Source organism: Cervus canadensis, chromosome 4, assembly GCF_019320065.1.
Source record: "Cervus canadensis isolate Bull #8, Minnesota chromosome 4, ASM1932006v1, whole genome shotgun sequence".
In the NCBI taxonomy this organism is placed as follows: Eukaryota; Metazoa; Chordata; class Mammalia; order Artiodactyla; family Cervidae; genus Cervus; species Cervus canadensis.
In genome coordinates this window covers 92,333,533-92,350,390 of record NC_057389.1, presented here as the reverse complement: position 1 = coordinate 92,350,390, position 16,858 = coordinate 92,333,533, and the positions used below count along the sequence as shown (strand labels likewise).

Here is a 16,858-nt window from a genome sequence, read left to right as displayed (position 1 = left end):
GGAAGGAAACAGATGGAACAGGGAGAGAGATGTTGGGGGAAATCTCTTCCCCCACCCGAAGGTTCTGGGGAAGAAGCCAGAGGCCTGAGGCCAAGACTGGGGCTTTGAGTGGAAACTGGGAGGGGGGGAATTATTGACCAAGCGCCCGCCTTGCCCTGAATTTCCAGAAGATGATGTGGAGTTTCCATCCCCCAGCCAGTCCACAGACAGGGCCTCTGCGAGGGACAGCTGATCCTCAGGAGCTGGGGGCCAAATCGAGTAATTGCCAAGGCACTACCCGCTTCTCAGGCTCCCAAGTGCCTGGCGCCAGGGTGCCAAGTATTGTGTACACATCATCTCTCTTAATTCGCGAGTCAGAGAGGAAATGATGATCATTGAGGATATTTTAGGAGACTCAGAGTGGAGAACTTGGCTCTCAAAATCGCACAGCTGGTGGAAATGGCCGAGGCGGGATTCGAACCAGCGGCTCATTTAGAACCATGGCCCCGCCCTGGTTTCCGTAGAAACAGGCCCTTGGTGTTTCCATAGCAACCCCTCCGAGGACTTTTTTCCTCCGCCACCCGGTGCGCATGCACTGTTGGTGACGTCATCGAGGCGCCTCACCTAGTCGCCTCGCCGGAGCCGGAAGTGAGCTGAGCGGCGCCGGAAGCAGCCGGCAGACGAGGCCTCGTGGAAAGGACGGCGGCATGGGACAGTCGGGAAGGGTGAGTCGCACCGGCCAGGAAAGCGGGCAGCGCGGGCGGGGTTCCGCCAGCGGCAGCGGGACTCACCTCTTGCCTCTCGTCCCCGCAGTCCCGGCACCAGAAGCGCGCGCGCGCCCAGGCCCATCTCCGGAACCTCGAAGCCTATGCCGCGCAGCCGCACTCGTTTGTGTTCGCTCGGGGCCGCGTAGGTCGCAGCGTCCAGCAGCTCAGTATGGACTTGAGGCGGGTCATGGAGCCGCTCACCGCCACCCGCCTGCAGGTCTGCATCACCCAACCCACCTCCACCCCCCCTGGGCCTCGTCTTCTCAGCTGCGGGGGTGGCTTCATCCTCGAAACCGCTGGAGGGCCTCAGTTTCCTAGGCTGGAGAAAGGGAACCTTATGGGGACCATCATGCCTGCCTCTCAGGGATTTGAGGGGCAGCAGCGAGGGCGAGCAGATGAACGCACCCAGCCTGGAGCTTAGCTGAATGCCTAAGGTTGATGGTTAAGAGGGGACTCGAGTTAGCAAAGCTGGCTTCTCTCAAAGGCCCGAGCCAAGTTACTTAACCTCGCTGAGCCTCAGATGGGCCCTCTGAAAAATGTGGTGATACAGTGTCAAGAGACAGAAGCTTCAGTTAAAGTCTGATTGGCTCTAGAGGCCAAGAGCATTCCATTCCCCTCTCCCCCTAGTTCTCTAAAGGATTAAGTGCAAGAAATGGCATAACAGGTTAGGCTTAAAGGCTTTGCTTAATAAGAGGTTATCTGTGATCATCCATTTTTCTTTTTATTGTTTTCAGATACGGAAGAAAAACTCTCTGAAAGATTGTGTAGCAGTGGCTGGGCCCCTTGGGGTCACTCACTTCCTGATTGTGAGCAAAACAGAGACCAACGTCTACTTTGTGAGTGGATGCTCTCGCCCCCTCACTCCCCACACCCTCCTCCGCCACCAGCTCTCATGATGACCCTTGTGCCTCTGAGCTGCCGTGATTCTGGCTTCAAAGTAAACGCTCTGAAGAGATGGGCGGTGATCTCCATTTCCCACCACCCCCCCCCAACCCCGTTCCTGAATTAGACACCTCAACCCTCACAGATCTTTTCTTCTGCAGAAACTGATGCGTCTCCCAGGAGGCCCTACCCTGACCTTCCGGATCAACAAGGTAAGGACTCGAAGTGACACGGGGCTCAGCTGGTAAAGAATCGGCCTGCAAACCCAGGAGACCTGGGTTTGATCCCAGTATTTTGGCCTGGAGAATTCCATGGACTGTGTCTATGGGGTCGCAGAGTCAGACACGACTGAGCGACTTTCACAACAACACAAGAGGTGACATGAGGCCTCCGAGGGGCAGGAGATGGGTTTGGGGATTGCACCAGCTGCGTGTGCTGGACAGGTGGTCACCCATTCCTCACCTTGCCCTGCAGTACACGTTGGTGCGTGATGTGGTCTCCTCGCTACGCCGGCACCGCATGCATGAGCAGCAGTTTGCCCACCCACCCCTCCTGGTGCTCAACAGCTTTGGCCCCCATGGCATGCACGTGAAGCTCATGGCCACCATGTTCCAGAACCTGTTCCCCTCCATCAATGTGCATAAGGTGAGCCAGGCCATGTGTGATGAAGGTGAGTGCAGGTGAAGCAGGCAGCAAGGACCACCACACTCAGCCTCAGTCTTCACCTCCCAGCCCTAAGGCTGAGAGTTCTGGATCCTGAGTTCTAAACCCATTCATGCTCTCCCATCTGGCAGGTGGGAGATAATGTCCGTGGTATTTCATTTCCTAAGGGTGCATTCATTGAATGCTGATCTAAGCTAAGTAGCATGTTCCATTTTACAGAGAGGGAAACTGAGGCTGACAGAGGTGAAGATACTAGTCTCAGGTTAGATATGAAGGACAAGAAGGCAGGACTGAATTCTTTAAACTTGTCTGGCTCCAGAGCCCCAGCTCCTGATCCCTGGCATCAGGGAGTCCAGTGTGGGTAACCTCAGCGGGCCTCGCAAGCTGGATTTCTATCCCCAGGTAGCCCGTGGACACCAGTTGCAGCCCCATCCGTCCCTGCAGTGCTGGCAGCACCCAGGCTGCCTTTCTGGAGTGTGGCCATAGCCAGGGCTCAGCAGGGGCTGCAGTACACAGGGGGGCCATGGCCCACTCAGCAGGTGCCGTGCCCTCTTTTCTCGCCCAGGTGAACCTGAACACCATCAAGCGCTGCCTTCTCATCAACTACAATCCTGACTCCCAGGAGCTGGATTTCCGTCACTAGTGAGTTCTCAGTGGGGAGTGGGCGGGTAGGGGGTGCGTGGCCCCATGTGCGGCTGATGACAGCACAGCTGCTGAGACTCTGTGATTGCTCAGTCTCAAAGTAAACGCGCTGACGCACTGGAAAGGGTTGGCAGGGTAGGGCTGACCTGTGACCCCATGGCTCCTGACCCCCATCCTCGCCTCCCTCCCACCCCTGCAGCAGCATCAAGGTGGTCCCTGTGGGTGCCAGTCGTGGGATGAAGAAGCTTCTCCAGGAGAAGTTCCCCAACATGAGTCGCCTGCAGGACATCAGTGAACTGCTGGCCACGTGAGGAGAGCTTGGGCTGGCGGTGGGGAGGGGGGCACCACACTCCAGGGGACCCCAAAGCTGTCCTCGGAGCCAGGGGGCCCCTGCTGAGCCCCTCGTGTACCCCACGCAGGGGTGCAGGGCTGTCGGAGAGCGAGGCGGAGCCCGACGGCGAGCACAACATCACAGAGCTGCCACAGGCTGTGGCGGGGCGCGGCAACATGCGGGCCCAGCAGAGCGCCGTGCGGCTCACGGAGGTGAGGCTCAGTGCGGGGCAGGCCTGGTGCTCCCCCATCCCCCGGGAAGGACTGACACCCCATCCCGTCTTCTGCCATCCCTCCAGATTGGGCCTCGGATGACGCTGGAGCTCATCAAGATCCAAGAGGGGGTCGGAGAGGGCAACGTGCTGTTCCACAGGCTCGGTGAGGGCGGGGCCAGGGGCAGAGTGGGGCCCGAGGCCTGGCCACGGTGGGCTCACCTGGGTCTTGGGGATGAAGCGCTCAGTGGCCTCCTCTTCCTGCTCAGTCCACAAAACCGAGGAGGAGCTGCAGGCCATCCTGGCTGCCAAGGAGGAGAAGCTCCGGCTCAAGGCCCAGAGACAGGACCAGCAGGCCCAGAACGTTCGGCGCAAGCGGGAGCAGCGAGAGGCTCACAAGTGTGTGGTCAACAGGCAGTTGAGGCGGGGTCCCAGGTGCAGGCTGCCACGTTGACCAATGTCCCTCCTCCAGGAAGAAGAGCCTGGCAGGCATGAAGCGGGCGCGGGCAGAGGCCGATGGAGATAGCGATGCAGAGGACCCCGGGGCCCCGCCAGAGGCAGAGGGGACCAGCCAGCAAGAGGAAGAAGAGGATGAGGCTGAGTATTTCCGCCAGGCTGTGGGCGAGGAGCCTGATGAAGGTGTGTGGCAGACAGGGCTCTGGGCACCTGGGTACCACGGGCCTGTCTGTCCCTGCGCCTGGTGGCCCTGACACCACTTCTCCCTGCAGACATGTTTCCAAAGGCAGCCAAGAGGAGGCGGCCTGCTGGGCCCCCAGGCAAGAAGCATCGGCTGAAGGAACGGAAGCCCAACCGAGGCAGTGACCGGAGACCTCAAAAGGCCAAGGGCAGGGGCCCAGGGGCCCAGGCCAAGGTGGGACCCAGGAGGCCTGCCAGGAACCGTGTGCAAGGCCGACCTCGGCCACCCAAGAGAGCAACCTGAGGCTAAGCCTGGATGGCAGATGGAATGCCCCAGATTGGGGCCCGAGAGATGCTGTGCTGGGCTCCCCTCCTGGGCCTCCAGGCGCAGCCCTCGGTTTCCTTTCATAAAGGAGAGCTGCTTTTCCACCTTCCCCTCTAATAAACTCATTTCTCATGAGGCTGAGTCTGCGTTTGAAATGGCGAGCTTGCTTTCTGCTCCACACCCAGGCCCCTGTCTGCACCTGGGCAGTGGACGTGCAAGACCTTATTTCATACCCCAGGGTGACACAGGTGTGACCCTCCTGTGTCCCTCCAGCAAGAGGAAGAAGAGGATGAGGCTGAGTATTTCCGCCAGGCTGTGGGCGAGGAGCCTGATGAAGGTGTGTGGCAGACAGGGCTCTGGGCACCTGGGTACCACGGGCCTGTCTGTCCAGGCCCTGGGGTCCTGGACCCCTCCCCAGCCTACCTAGTGCCCCCACAGCAGATGAACCAGCTCTGGAGGTTGGGTGCTGTCAGAAGGAGGGAAGCAGGAAGTGGAAGTGAGGCGTGAGCCCAGACCCGCTTCGCGGGCTGAAGGTGGTGCTGCCAGGAAGGGGAGGGGCCAGCGGCTTGTGTCTCAGGAGGGACCACGCTGCACGGGGCAGAGTGCGGCTGCAGACCCAGAGGCAGGCATGCGGGCCCTAGCCAGCAACATCTCAGGTGAGGAGCCAGCGCTACCACGCTAGTGAAGCCAGGCACATCCAGGGCCTTGGGGGTGGAGGTGGCCAGCTCCTAGAGGGTGGTGGGGAGATGGGTAAGGAATCACTGCTGGACTCGCTTCCTCCCAGACAAGAGGGATGGGATAGGAAAGCAGAAGTGAAAGTGGAGGAGCCGTCTGGGTCACGGAAGGGGTACGTGCACAGAGCTTATGGCCAGCCTGCTGGACCAGCCAGGAGTCCAGGCCATTCCTCAGAAAGGTGAGGTTGAGGGGGGTGTGTGAAGGACAGACTAGAGAGCTCAGCTCCCCTGTGCTGCTGCGTCCCAGGTGCTGGCATGGGGAGCCCAGGAGCATGGCACTTCTACCCTTGGGAGGGAAAGTTCTGGGGATTTTCCTTATAGTGGTCATATGGATGGGGATAGAGCTGTGGAGGAAAAATAAGCAGGGTAGGGGGCCACGGGGAGCAGTCGCCAGGTTAGGGTCATCTCAGGATCAGAGACCAGGAGGTGAGGGGGACTGCCTCCAGGGATGCCTGGTGCATCATTGAGTGCAAAGGCCCTGAGGTAGGTTTTGCCCTAAGGAACAGCCAGGACACCATGGTTGGTGGGAGCGGGAGCTTCTTCAGGGCATTGTGGGAAGAGATGAGCACTGGTTTTTCCAGTGAGCACCGATCTTTCTTCCAGGTAGGTAGGGAGAGAGTCTGGGAGTGTACGGCTGTGACCTGACTCAGGTGCCCTTTAGAGGCTGTGAGAGAACAGATGGATGATGAGGGTGGGAGCAGGGACACCAAGGTGGACCAGACTACTGGCCCAGGTAGCTGGTGACACTTGGGGTGACAAATTGACACGTGGGACTTAGGAGTTGTAGAGGGGGCTGGGGGTGGGGGTCCTCCCCCTCCCTCGGGCTCATGCTTCTCCACCTCAGGCCCTGAGGGTTCTGGTGGTCAATGCCCGGTTATGTGCATCCCTGGTTCTTGCCCCAGGACACAGAGCCTAATAGACTCTGGGCTGCTAACCTTCCTTGGCCTGAGTCCCTCTGTACACAGGTGCTGTAGCTGGCACTCCCCCTCCTGGGTGTGGAAAAGCACTCTGGAAACATGCCCACAAGGGGCTCCTGGCACACAATAGGCAAGGGTGCCAGAGCAGGAGCCACAGTGAGGGACCGGGCTGTGCCACGCCCTCTGCTCACAGGTGCCATGCAGTGCCCAGTCAACTTCTCGGAGGCTGCAGATCGCATCCTCAATGGCCTCCAGGAGGACTTTCTGTGGCCCATGCTGGTAGCCGAGTTCCTGGTGGCCTTGGTCGGCAATAGCCTGGCCCTGTACCGCTTCTGCAGCCGGGAGCAGCGCCCTTGGCCCCCAGCTGTGATCTTCTCGGCCCAGCTGGCGGTCAGCGACCTGCTCTACGCCCTGACGCTGCCCCCCTTGGCTGTCTACTTCTACCCACCCAAGCACTGGAGCTACGGGGAGGCTGCCTGCCGCCTGGAGCGCTTCCTCTTCACCTGCAACATGCTGGGTAGTGTCATCTTCATCACCTGCATCAGCCTCAACCGCTACATGGGCATCGTCCACCCCTTCTTCACCCACAGCCAACTGCGGCCCAAGCACGCCTGGGCTGTCAGCGCTGCTGGCTGGGCGCTGGCGGTCCTGCTTGCTGCCCCCACGCTCAGCTTCTCTCACCTGAGCCGGTCCCAGCAGAAAGGCCAGTGCTCTGTGGCCAGCCCGGGGGCCTGTACCAAGTGCCTGGGGACAGCGGATGACAACCAGCTCGAGGCCTACCGGGTCTACCACCTGGTGCTGGTGGCCCTGGGCTGTGGCCTGCCGCTGCTGCTGACCCTGGCAGCCTACAGCACCCTGGTGCGGGCTGTGCAGCACAGCCACGGCATGACAGCGGCCAGCAAGCTGCAGGTTACGGTGCTGGTGGCCAGCGGCGTGGCCCTCTACGCGAGTTCCTACGTGCCCTACTACGTCACAGCGGCGCTTAACATGTACGCCCGGCTGCGCTGGCGAGCCCTCTGCCCGGGTTTTGAGAGCAAGGCCGCGGCTGAGAAGGCCCTGGCCTGGAGAACGTACTTTGCCCACCAGGTGACCCGGGGCCTGGTGCCCTTGGCCATCTGCATCCACCCGCTGCTCTACATGGCTGTGGTGCCCAGCCTGGACTGCTGCCGCCAATGCTGCCCAGGCTGCAGGCAAGGCCAGACCCCAGGGGACACTGCGTGCCAAGCCCTGCCCCTCAACGTCACAGCGACCCCCCAAACCTCAGGGCTCCAGTCTCCCGAACTGAGCCCATGACCTGGCCCATCTTCAGCCCCCTCCTCATCACAAGATGCTGGAACCCAGCCCCGAGCCCCCCGAACAGGCCATGAGTCCCCACTTCCTCCCCACAGAAAGGCCTCCGGTGGGACCAGGGGGCCCCCACACCAGAGCTGCAGGAGCTTCCACTCACAGCACTAAACCTGGGCAGGGCCTCGGAGCAAACCCATGATTGGGGGGGGGGTGCGGGGGGGGCTGGCCCCACCCACAACAGTGTGACTGACATCAGGGAATAAATGGATGGAACAGCACAAGGCGACTAGAGACTTTTTATTGCTCTTGAAGCCCCCTGCTCCAGGAGGCTGCCTTCTGTGACTGAAGGGTCCCGGGGCCAGGGGCTGAGCAGCAACAGCAGCAGGTGACTTAATTGGTTGATGGCCTAGAAAGGGAAGCATGAGGTGAGGATGGCAAGTGGGGGGGGATCTAGACCCTCTAGGGAGTCCCAGGACCACCACCCATCTTACATACACAACACGAACTCAACGGGGGCAGGGTGGGGGGACAGGGCAGGAAAAGATGGGGCGGAGGCGCAGAGTACACCAGGGGCCAGACAGGCCTTGGGGCGCGCGGCCCTCCACGAGAAGGGAGGACAGTCAGAGACCCAGGCCCTGGGACAACCCTGGTAAGGCCCACAGTCAGCCCAAGTATCAGCTCTGATGCCACGAGGGGCGGCGGGGGGCAGAGGTCTTACTTGGCCCACTCGACGTTGAGGATGAGGTGGTCGTAGCCAAAGCCAGACACCCCGGCGATGGCACGTGCGGCGTCCTCACGGCGGTGGAAGCTGATGAAGGCAAAGCCCTGGGGGAGGGAGTGGGGGTCAGGGACAACGCTCAGGGCACAGCTGGGAGTCAGAACCCCACCCCGCCCCCACGGCTGCTGGCCCACCTTGGACTGGCCAGTGGTCTTGTCCTTTGCCAGGTAGATGCGGGAGATGGAGCCAAAGGGCCGGAAGAGCTCCTGCAGGTCGGTCTCACGAGTATCCTCAGACAGGTTGGTGACACGGATGGTGGCATTGTCATCAGCTGGGCAGGCAAGGAGAGGCGTCGGTGAGGGGCTGGCCCCGCCCGTGGGATAATCATAGGGTACAGGAGGTGCCCGCCCACGCATCAGCCTGGCACTGGGTGCCCTCCCCGCCTCACCTCTGCGGTTGGGCTGCATGGACTCCCCGCGGCGGCTGGCCCCATCGCGCAGGCTCGGAGGCACGTACTTCCCAGTCTTGTTTTGAGTGGCCTGCACAGGCTCCAGCTCTGAGGACCAAGAGCAAGGTTAAGTCAAGCCTCCCCTCGCACAGGCCTGGCCCAGGACGCTAGCCACTCCGGCCATGATCCAGCCCCAAGCACCCTCTCTCTCAAACCACAGGCAGCTGGGGGATCTCTTCAAGGGCTAAAGGTCTTAAAAGGACTTAAAGGTCACATCCAGGAAGCTGACCCACTTACATGCCGTGCCTGCTAGCAGCACAGGAAGAGCGAGAGAACCCACAGTGAGAAAATGCCCAGCCTCGTGCACACACACCAAGACAGGGTAGCAACAGCCCCCAGGTTCCTGACCCTGGGACACCTGGCAAGTGGCTGTGCACACGAGTCACAAGGATAGAACTCCAATGTGTGTGTGTGTGCGCGCACGTGCGTGTGCAAACACATGCGTGCAAACACTGCAAGCTCCAGTCAGAACAGACAGACTGAGAGAACAGCCGTCTCCCCTCACCACTCGCAATGTCCTTACACCTGCAGCTGTGCTCACTAGAGGCTCTCACAAACCCCAACAGGGAGAGACAGGTGACGTCACTGGCAGAGCACCCACCTGCAGTTTCTCACACAAACCAATGTGGGCTGTGGCCACAGCCTTGCTGTTGTGTGGGAGGTGATAACCACCGACAGTGGTGGTCCTGTCCGGACCCCAGGTGAGGACCCACGACTTCCAGAGATACACGCAATGCCTGTGCTCCACCCCCACTCCTGCCCCCAACCCCCAAGTCTGCCAGCCGAATCCCATATCCCAGGGCCCTGGCACCTCCGGGGAGCTTCTCCTTCTCGCCAGTGGACAGGCCCAGCTGTTCGGCCAGCTCCTTCTGCATGGGCCCCAGCGTGTCCTTGTAGGGGCAGCGGGTGGTCCAGTGGTCACCCTTGCAGATTCGGCAGGACACGATCTTCTGGCCCTTGAGCTTGTTCATTGGGTCCTCCTCTTCCTGGCAGTTCAGATCCTGGCAGGGCAGGTGGGGGCAGTTCAGACGGGGCAGCCGCTCCCCCGCTGCCTCCACCAACACCCTGGCCACTGGCTCCCCCAGCCAGCCACCCCACTTACCTCTTTGCTGGTGATGAATGTCATGGATACATCATCGCTGACTGTGGTGGTGGCTACGTTAGGCCCCGGTGGGTCAAATTCTGAGTTCCCAAACTTCTTCCAGTTCTGAGCTCAAGGCAGGATGGGGGACAGGTCAGGGCAGGGACAAGCGGGACCCCCTCCATGTGCACCCTAGACTTAACAAGAGCCACCCTGAGGGTGGGTGGGCCTTGAACCCCATTCACTGCCCTCCTCAAATGCTCCTTGGAGAAGTGACGATGACAGTTTCTGTTCCCTGAGGGCACGCCAGGCCCCAGCTTCAGGCCAGCTCCAGGAGGTCATAGGGGCAGCTCTCAGCCTCATGTTACAGATGAGACTGAAGCTCAGGGGTAAACAGGCCCAGAGCCATCAACCCCTGGCGGGGCTGTGCGGGTAACAGACAGACTAGCTCCCACCGAGTGATACTCAGGGGTGTGCAGGGTCACCCAGATTTCCAGGGGTGGGCTTCCCTGGTGGCTCAGAGGTTAAAGCGTCTGCCTGCAATGCGGGAGACCTGGGTTCAACCCCTGTGTCGGGAAGATCCCCTGGAGAAGGAAATGGCAACCCACTCCAATATCCTGCCTGGAAAATCCCATGGACGGAGGAGCCTGGGAGGCTGCAGTCGATGGGGTCGCCAAAAGTCGGACACGACTGAGCGACTTCACTTCACTTGACCTCTTTAAACTACCTGCACCTCGGCATCCTTCCCTTTAAGGGACCACAATGCTCCCCACACCTCCCTGGAATGCCAGGGGGACTGAATGAGAAAATACTTCCCATGAAGCACCTGGGTCTAACACAGAGTATGTAGGTAACCGTGCAAAATATATTTACTTCCATCACTTCTGCTGCTACAACCACCTCACAGGCGGTATTGGCTGTTCCTCCCAGGCGACAAGCCAAGAGAAGAACCAACCCCTCCGCCCCTACTCCTGCACCTGCTGGACTTTTCAGGGCCCCCACGGACTGCACACAGGCCTCAGTTCTGCTCCAACAAAACAGGTACACCCAGGGGACTTCCCTGGTGGCCCAGTGGTTAAGACTCCGCACTCCCAATGCACGAGGCGTGGGTTCAAGCCTTGCTCGGGGAACTAAGATCCCACATGCTGTGTGGTGCAACCAAAAAATTAGAAAAAAACAAAAAAGCATTAGTCACTCAATCATGTCCAACTCTTTGCGACCTTATGGACTGTAGCCCACCAGGCTCCTCTGTCCATGGAATTCTCCAGGCAAGAAAACTGGAGTGGGTAATCATCCCCTTCTCCAGGGTATCATCCCGACCCAGGGATGAACCGGCATCTCCTGCATTGCAGGCAGATTCTTTACCACTGAGCCACCAGGGAAGCCCACAAACAGTTAAAGCCCACTTCTAAAAATGAAGGCAATGGGGAAAAGAACTCCAATTTTTCCTCTGAGTCAGCCCTGGACAGGGGGAGAAGGGTCTTACCTTCCTCCTTGCTACAGCCTTTGAGGCCTTCCGGGTCTCAATTCTGAAGGTGCGCACAATCTGTGGACAGGAGGGGAAAGGTTTGGGCCTCCTGCTCAAGGTTGCTAGAGCCAGCAGATCTTCCTCATCAAGACATCCAACACACCACTCTCTCCTAGTCCAAGTGCCCCTCAAGTGCGCCTCTTCCCCAGCCTCACCTTGAACTTCTTGCCATCCTCATCTATCTTATACTCCGTCACTGTCTTGATGTTTCCATTGATGACCTCCTTGGGAGGCGGCAGTGGAGCTGGGAGAGGGGAAGAGACAAAGGAACTGAGCCCTGGGTAACAGGGACCAGAAGGAAGGAAGCTGGGGAGAGAGAGAGCCTGGGGCTGGAGTGGAGTCGGGCACTCACCTCCCGGCAATAATTCAGGCTCTGGACTGGTATCCCCAGTGGCCAGGGGGATCCCCTTGAGGAGTTCGCTGGTGACACATTTGTCTGTGACAGGGAGTGGAAGGAGCAGGGGTCAGCTGGGGGTGGGGGGTGGGGGGTGGAGGGGGGCAGGGACAGGAACTCCCAAGCTGAAATCAAGGGAACTTTGGGATAATGTCTGCACCAGGAGCTGAGAAAGGCCGGACCAAGGGCAGAGGACTGGCTAGGAAGTGTCTTGGGATAGCCATCCAGGGACACGGAGCTGGCCAGTAGTAACTTCCAGTAATGAGAAGCATAGGGGATCCCTGGCCTGAGGGCAGGCGCGGGCCATAGGCAGCCGGGCGCTAGTATTTAAAGGCAGGAATGTGGCTGTTACAATTTCCTCCCCGGAGTAGGGAAGCATCAGTGCTGGCATCAAGGACTTGGGCGGTGGCATGGCAGAAGATGGGCTGGCTGGTGAACATATGGAACTGGTGATAGGCTGGCCCAGATGAGAGTGGCGCGGGGCAGGGACTGGCCGTCAGGGGAGATGCAGGGCCTGACGGCGGTGCCAGGATGAAGGATCAGAGCAGGCAGCAGTGACGGCCTGAGGGCGGCGGGGGGAGGCCGGGCTGTGGTGATCCGAGGCGACAAGGGAGACTCACCGTCCTCTCCTTCCTCTTCCACCTGGTCCGCCCAACTGGGCTTCGAACTGCGGGGACAAGTTTGTCAAAAGGAGGGATGAATGAGCCGAGGTCCGGCTCCAGCGGCCTCGACGCACCCAGGCTCCATACTAACTCCTAGGACCCTCCCGTCTGCCTCCCAAACCACCCTTCACGACCCCAGACTCACTCAAAATCTCCGGTCGGCATTGCAAAAGCTTCTCCACGCAGCCCAAGCCTGGGCCAAAGACCGGAAGTAGGAGGTGAAAGAGGCTTCCGGTTCCGCTGCCTAGAGAAGCCGTAGCACTCCACACCGACCCCTACGGACGGAGGTAGAGGCGCCGGCTGTGTGAGAGGCTGGGCCCTGGTATCTTATATAAATAGCTGAATAGAGGCTCAGCTCATTTACCTTAAAATCTTATTTATGTATTTATTTGGCTGCGCTGGGTCTTAGTTGCAGCATGTGGGATCTAGTTCCTGGACCAGAAGCGCCTGCATTGGGGTCACTGAGTCTTCACCACCAGACCACCAAGGAAGAACCTCTTTTACCTTTTTTAAAAAATTAAAAATAATGACAATAAAGCTCAATTATAGAGCTCTTACTGTTTGCAGGAACTGTGAGGAGGAAATTATAATTTCCATTTTTCAGCTGAAGAAACCAAAACTGGTCTTCCTTGTCCGGAAAGAACTTTCTTGATTCAAATGATCAACATATCAAGTCACCCCCTAACCGTTCTGCCTCCGTGAGTAACTTTTTCTCCCCGCCGCCCCCCACCCCCCCCCCACCCCGCACGGTGAGGCTTATAGGATCTTAATTCCTGGGCCCTGCGGTGGAAGTGCAGAGTCTTAACCACTGGACCACCAGGGAATTCCTAGTAACATTCTTGGCTCCCTGATATAATATTTTCCATTTTCTTTAATTTATTGCTTATTGTCCAGCTTTCCCTCAACCGCATGCATTCTCAGTGGGAGTGATATGACTCCCAAGGGAACCAAAATTAATTGTTCCGTGGCAAAAAATGAAAAAACCAGCTTGGAGATGACAATGAGTTGTGGCCCTCCAAAGCCTACCCTCCCAGACAAAATCTTATTCCTAAACATTTAATTTCTATTGTGAGGGAGAAATTAAATGTAATTAGATTAACACTGATTTAAATTAAAGATAATTCCATTTTTCTCCTTTAGAGGGATGATAATGAAAAAAATGGTAAAAACTGCTGTAGACTGCTGCAGAAAGACATTTGCCTGCTTCATTTGCCTCTGGGTCCCCAGCACCTTCAGAGTGTCTACACTTGATAAGTGCTCAATTCATGGGTATTTGGGACTGATAGGAACCAGATTATAAAGGACTTTAAAAACTAGACTAAAGATCATAGTCTTTATATATATATAAGGTTTTTAAAAACATTTATTTTTATTTATTTGGCTGCATAGAGTCTTAGTTGTGGCATGTCAGATCTAGTTCCCTAACCAGGGACCAAACCCAGCCCCCCTGTATCAGGAGCATAGAGTCTTAGCCACTGGACCACAAGGGAATTCCCAGCATAGGCTCTTTATCCTGCAGGCTGTGAGGTGTGGGTGAGGCACTGACGTGTTCTGAATGGTGACCCAATGTGACCAGATTTTCTTGTGAGAAAGATTATTCTGGAAGCCTGTAGAGGATAGGGTGGAAAGGAATAAATTAGCAGGAGACCAGGAAGGAGGCTGGGAAAGTAAGTAAATAAAGAGGGTGGTTGGGAATTCCTGGTGGTCCAGAGGCCACCAGAGGATGAGATGATTAGATAGCATCACTGACTCAGTAGACATGAATTTGAGCAAACTCTGAGAGATAGTGAAGGACAGAGATGTTTGGCATGCTGCAGTCCACGGGCTTACAAAGAGTCTGACGAGACTTAGCAACTGAACAACAGTAACAGTCAGTGGTTAGGACTTCAAACTTCTGTTGTAGAGGTCATGGGGTCAATTCCTGGTCAGGAAACTAGGACTGCAAGCTGTGAGGCACCACCAAAAAAAGAAAGAAAGAGGGCAGTCTGACAACAGATGAAACTATTATAAAGTTTGTACAAAGGGTCAATAAACATTTGTGCAAACTCACTCGTTTACTTCAAGAAATGCAAAATCCAAACAATGAATGTTGCAGATGGGCAAAGCTATAAAAATTTGATATTACTCAATGGTAGCAAAGATACAGAGAAAAAGACACTCCTGTACTTTGTTAGTGAGATTATGCAAACTCTTTAGATGGCATATTGATGATATCTACTAAAACTTAAATACACATATGTGTTTTCCTTTGAACCAGTTGACAATTCAACCTGTGAGAAAAACCTGGGAGTGTAGGTAAAGATGTGAGAACAAGCTATCCGAGGACTGTTGTTCATGATAGCAAAAACTGGAAATTCCTATCTGTCCATTAACAGTGGCTGGTTAAATAGATTAAGACGTGTTATGCTGCTGGGACTTTCCTGGTGGTCCAGTGGCTAAGACTCAGCTCCCGATGAAGGGTGCCTGGGTTTGATCCCTGGTCAGGGAAGATCTGGCATGCTGCAACTAAAACCTGGTGCAGCCAAATAAGTAAATATTAAAAGAAAAAAAGACATGCTATGCTGTAATCAATTAAATGCTATTCAGTCCTTAAGAACGTAGATCTACTTGAGGTCATGTTAAAAATACATCCAAGAAAAGGAGAGGAAGCAAGGTAGAAAATGGCATATGCTATAGGAACCAATTTTTGTACATCTTTAATAATAGTAGATAGATATGTAGATACATTCAAGCTATTTTAGGACAGAATTATCAAACTGTTGCTGAGGGAATGCTTTGAGAGGAAGCCATCAGGAAAGAGAAGCGTATTTTTAAACTTTTCTGCTTTACTGAAAATTTTTACCATCTGATTATTTTTTTGGTTTAAATATAAACATATACATCAACTATAAAATTGTATTTTTCATATTAATATATAGCACACATCCTATGTTATATATGTGAGATGTAATATATATATGTATTTTAATATGTTTTTTAAATCTCTTCTTTTTTTGTATTTACTTACTTGGCTGCACCGTGTCTTAGTTGCATGTGGGATTTTTAGTTGCAGCATGCAAATTCTTAGTTGCAGCATGTGGAGTCTAGTTCCCTGACCAGGGATTGAACCGGGCCCCCTCCCCCACCCCTTGCATTGATAACTTGAAGTCTTAGCCACTGGACCACCAGGGAAGTCCTTTTAATGTGTTTTTCATATTCACAAATTTGCATGTCCTCTTCTAGAAGGGGCCTAAGGAAATATACATCCAAGTGCCCTAAACTGGCTATAAGAAGGCGTCCAGCGCAGTGTGGCTTAAAGGGTTGGAATTGAAAACAGCACAATTGTCATGATTAAGGGATTAGCTAAATTTTGCCCAATGAGCTTCACCCCTGTTAGAGAAAACTGTGCCCATTTCTGGCTACCCAGAAGGACCTTAACCACTAAACACTGATGTTTCTGGGTGTTTCGATTTGGCCTCATCTTTACAGGCATACTTTGTTTCATTGCACTTTATAGATTTTCTACCAATTGGAGGTTTGTGGGAACCCTGCATGGTCAGATGATGTTTATTTAGCATTTTTAGCAGTAAAGTATTATTAAATTAAAAGTTTGGGGTTTTTTTTCTAGACATAATACTATTGTGCACTTTAAATAGGCTACATAGGGCTTCCCAGGTGGCGCTAGTGGTAAAGAATCCAACTGCCTGTGCAGGAGATGTGGGTTTGATCCCTGGGTCAGGAAGATTCCCTGGAGAAGAAAATGGCAACCCACTCCAGTATTCTTGCCTGTAGAATGCCATGGACAGAGGAGCGGGCTACAGTCCACAGGGTCACGAAGAGTTGGACACCACTGAGCACACACACACATATAGTGTAAACATGACCTTTTAAAAAATTATTTTATTTACTTTGGGCTGCGCTGGGTCTTCATTACTGTGAGGCCACATCTCCAGTTGCAGCCAAGGGGATTTCTCCTTGTGGTGGCCTCCCTTGTTGCACAGCAGGGTCTTTAGATCACAGGCTCAGTAGTTGTGGCTCACAGGCTTAGTTGCCCCATGGCATGTGGAATCTTCTTGGGCCAGGGATTGAACCCCTCTTCTCCGCACTGGCGGTCTTCCTTTGTGGCTCAGCTGGTAAAGAATACGTCTGCAATGCGGGAGACCTGGGTTCAATCCCTGGGTTGGGAAAATCCCCTGGAGAAGGGAAAGGCTATTCACTCCAGTATTCTGGCCTGCAGCATGTGGATCTTCCTGGATCAGGGAGTGAATCCGTGTCTCCTGCATTGGCAGGCAGATTCTTTACCACTGAGCCATCAAGGAAGCCCCCAAACATGACTTTTATATGCCCTAGAAAATTTTAAAAAATTTGTGACTCATGATATTTTCTTTATTGATTGATTTCAATATTTGCTTTACTGCAGTGGTTTACAACTAAACCTGCGACATCTCTGAGGTTTGCTTGTACTTCCATTTCAGTATTCTTTCTGTATGGAATACAGTTTTCTTTTTAGTTCTCTATTTATTTTTTTATGTGGTGGCTGCACCACACATCATGTGAGACCTTAGTTCCCTGACTGAGACTTGAACCTGCGCCCGCTTCAGTGGAAGCACAGAG

General features: G+C 55.3%; 3 protein-coding genes and 2 non-coding genes across 6 annotated transcripts; 4 read left to right on the top strand and 1 right to left on the bottom strand.

Annotated features, from left to right (window-relative positions):
* Nucleotides 1-593: 593 nt before the first annotated feature.
* On the top strand, nt 594-4,577 carry PPAN (peter pan homolog). Its single transcript, XM_043466707.1, has 12 exons — nt 594-704; nt 793-963; nt 1,481-1,582; nt 1,790-1,840; nt 2,103-2,273; nt 2,857-2,933; nt 3,133-3,240; nt 3,353-3,476; nt 3,563-3,641; nt 3,745-3,874; nt 3,948-4,114; nt 4,204-4,577. The coding sequence occupies exons 1-12, from the start codon at nt 687-689 to the stop codon at nt 4,413-4,415; spliced, it is 1,410 nt and encodes a 469-aa protein (XP_043322642.1). The 5' UTR covers nt 594-686; the 3' UTR covers nt 4,416-4,577.
* Nucleotides 1,627-1,710, top strand: LOC122441144. Its single transcript, XR_006269276.1, has one exon. It is a non-coding gene; the product is annotated as a small nucleolar RNA SNORD105 (small nucleolar RNA).
* On the top strand, nt 2,977-3,056 carry LOC122441153. Its single transcript, XR_006269284.1, has one exon. It is a non-coding gene; the product is annotated as a small nucleolar RNA U105B (small nucleolar RNA).
* A 99-nt stretch (nt 4,578-4,676) lies between the features above and the next one.
* On the top strand, nt 4,677-7,622 carry P2RY11 (purinergic receptor P2Y11). Its single transcript, XM_043466708.1, has 2 exons — nt 4,677-5,092; nt 6,281-7,622. Exons 1-2 carry the CDS (start codon nt 5,065-5,067, stop codon nt 7,378-7,380), a joined length of 1,128 nt encoding a protein of 375 aa, XP_043322643.1. The 5' UTR covers nt 4,677-5,064; the 3' UTR covers nt 7,381-7,622.
* A 34-nt stretch (nt 7,623-7,656) lies between these two features.
* EIF3G (eukaryotic translation initiation factor 3 subunit G) lies at nt 7,657-12,497 on the bottom strand. 2 transcript variants are annotated; one of them, XM_043466710.1, is made up of 11 exons: nt 12,411-12,481; nt 12,224-12,270; nt 11,562-11,645; nt 11,365-11,453; nt 11,168-11,227; nt 9,703-9,807; nt 9,412-9,601; nt 8,541-8,648; nt 8,287-8,423; nt 8,093-8,199; nt 7,657-7,780 (listed from the first exon to the last, which is right to left on the bottom strand). In XM_043466710.1, exons 1-11 carry the CDS (start codon nt 12,428-12,430, stop codon nt 7,765-7,767), a joined length of 963 nt encoding a protein of 320 aa, XP_043322645.1. In that variant the 5' UTR covers nt 12,431-12,481; the 3' UTR covers nt 7,657-7,764. The 2 variants fall into 2 exon arrangements, with proteins under 2 accessions (XP_043322645.1, XP_043322644.1); XM_043466709.1 differs by having other exon boundaries at nt 11,365-11,645; nt 12,411-12,497.
* Between the last annotated feature and the right edge of the window lie 4,361 nt (nt 12,498-16,858).